The 1274-nt window shown below is 29.7% G+C and overlaps 1 protein-coding gene across 1 annotated transcript in view; it reads right to left on the bottom strand.

Moving 5' to 3' along the window:
- LOC106868572 (leucine-rich repeat-containing protein 74B) overlaps nt 1–1274 on the bottom strand; it is a 62841-nt gene that overhangs the window by 23759 nt on the left and 37808 nt on the right. Inside the window, exon 8 of the mRNA XM_014913893.2 lies at nt 851–941. Coding sequence (XP_014769379.2) covers nt 851–941 — 91 coding nt within the window. The remainder of the gene's footprint in view (nt 1–850; nt 942–1274) is intronic.

Genomic DNA, 1274 nt, shown 5'->3' with positions numbered 1-1274 from the left:
GTCCTATTATAGGCATCTCTATATTTTAAATGAATAATATATATGTAGTCTATTGACTAATTTTTTATTCTCGCTGGACCACTGGTGGTAAATTAAATTTCTAAAATTTATTTTGCTGCCCTATGATTGATAAGGATATATGTATGCGAATAAAAATAAAAAAAATATAAAAAAGGGTTTTGTATGATCGTGTATAGAGGAATATATTATTTAAAAGAGTTCCAACATATAATATAAATAGTAAAATGAAATGAAGTATTGAATGTCTTATTGAATATATGAAATATTGAGCATTAAATATAGAGTATTAAATATATAAGGACTAGTATACTTTCCTGCTTCATGGCATTCATCAAGGTCCCGTCGTGTGTGAAATGTGTATAGTCGATAGTACTAACCATCTACCTGTATTGTAGTTTTTTTTATATAACTTTGGCTTTAAAAAATATCTAAAATATCTAATGTATATATTAGACAATGTTTCATGAATAGTATAGTACTGTAATCTACACACAACAAGCACACATACACAAATAATTTGAATGTTATATTCAGAGCTAATACAACTGTGAAATACACTGATGCTAAATTAGATTTCGGAGCTCTGAATTTAATATTTAATGGCATAGTTTGTTGGATTTCAAGAGAAGTGACATGTTGTTTTAAATTGTTCACAAGGGAATCCCCCCCCACACATGCATGCATACACACACGCATGCATAGATATACATACTTGTACAATTTGTACTTACACAAAATTGTACATTGAACCAAATTAAAATTTTTATGATTTACTTATCATATATTTAGACTCCTATGCCGCATTGAATTGAAAGACAAAAATTCTTACTTGATAAATTTAGATGTGTTAGTGTATCGTTTTGGATCACAGCATTGCATAAATCCGGCACACATGAAGTTAGTTTATTTGAAGATAGTACCTAATAGCAAAAAACAGAAACCACAATAACAACAGCAATAATAATAATAATAATCATGTGGGCATATGGCATAGTGGTTAAGAGCGCGGGCTACTAACCCCAAGATTCCAAGTTCCAGGCTGTGACCTGAATAATATTAATAATAATAATAATAATAATAATAATAATAATAATAATAATAATAATAATAACATCGAAAAATACCTTAGGAATGAGAACCCAGGTTCGAAATTTCCCCAAGACACTCGATAAAGGCTGGCGGGTATAGCCGAAACGTTGTGTTAACAACAAACAGGTTGAGGACAGATATCCGTCAAATGTAAATAATGTAAA

The sequence above is a fragment of the Octopus bimaculoides genome, chromosome 1, assembly GCF_001194135.2.
Source record: "Octopus bimaculoides isolate UCB-OBI-ISO-001 chromosome 1, ASM119413v2, whole genome shotgun sequence".
Lineage (NCBI taxonomy): Eukaryota > Metazoa > Mollusca > Cephalopoda > Octopoda > Octopodidae > Octopus > Octopus bimaculoides.
The sequence above is the reverse complement of the archived record's forward strand: the minus strand, read 5'-3'. Positions and strand labels throughout refer to the sequence as shown.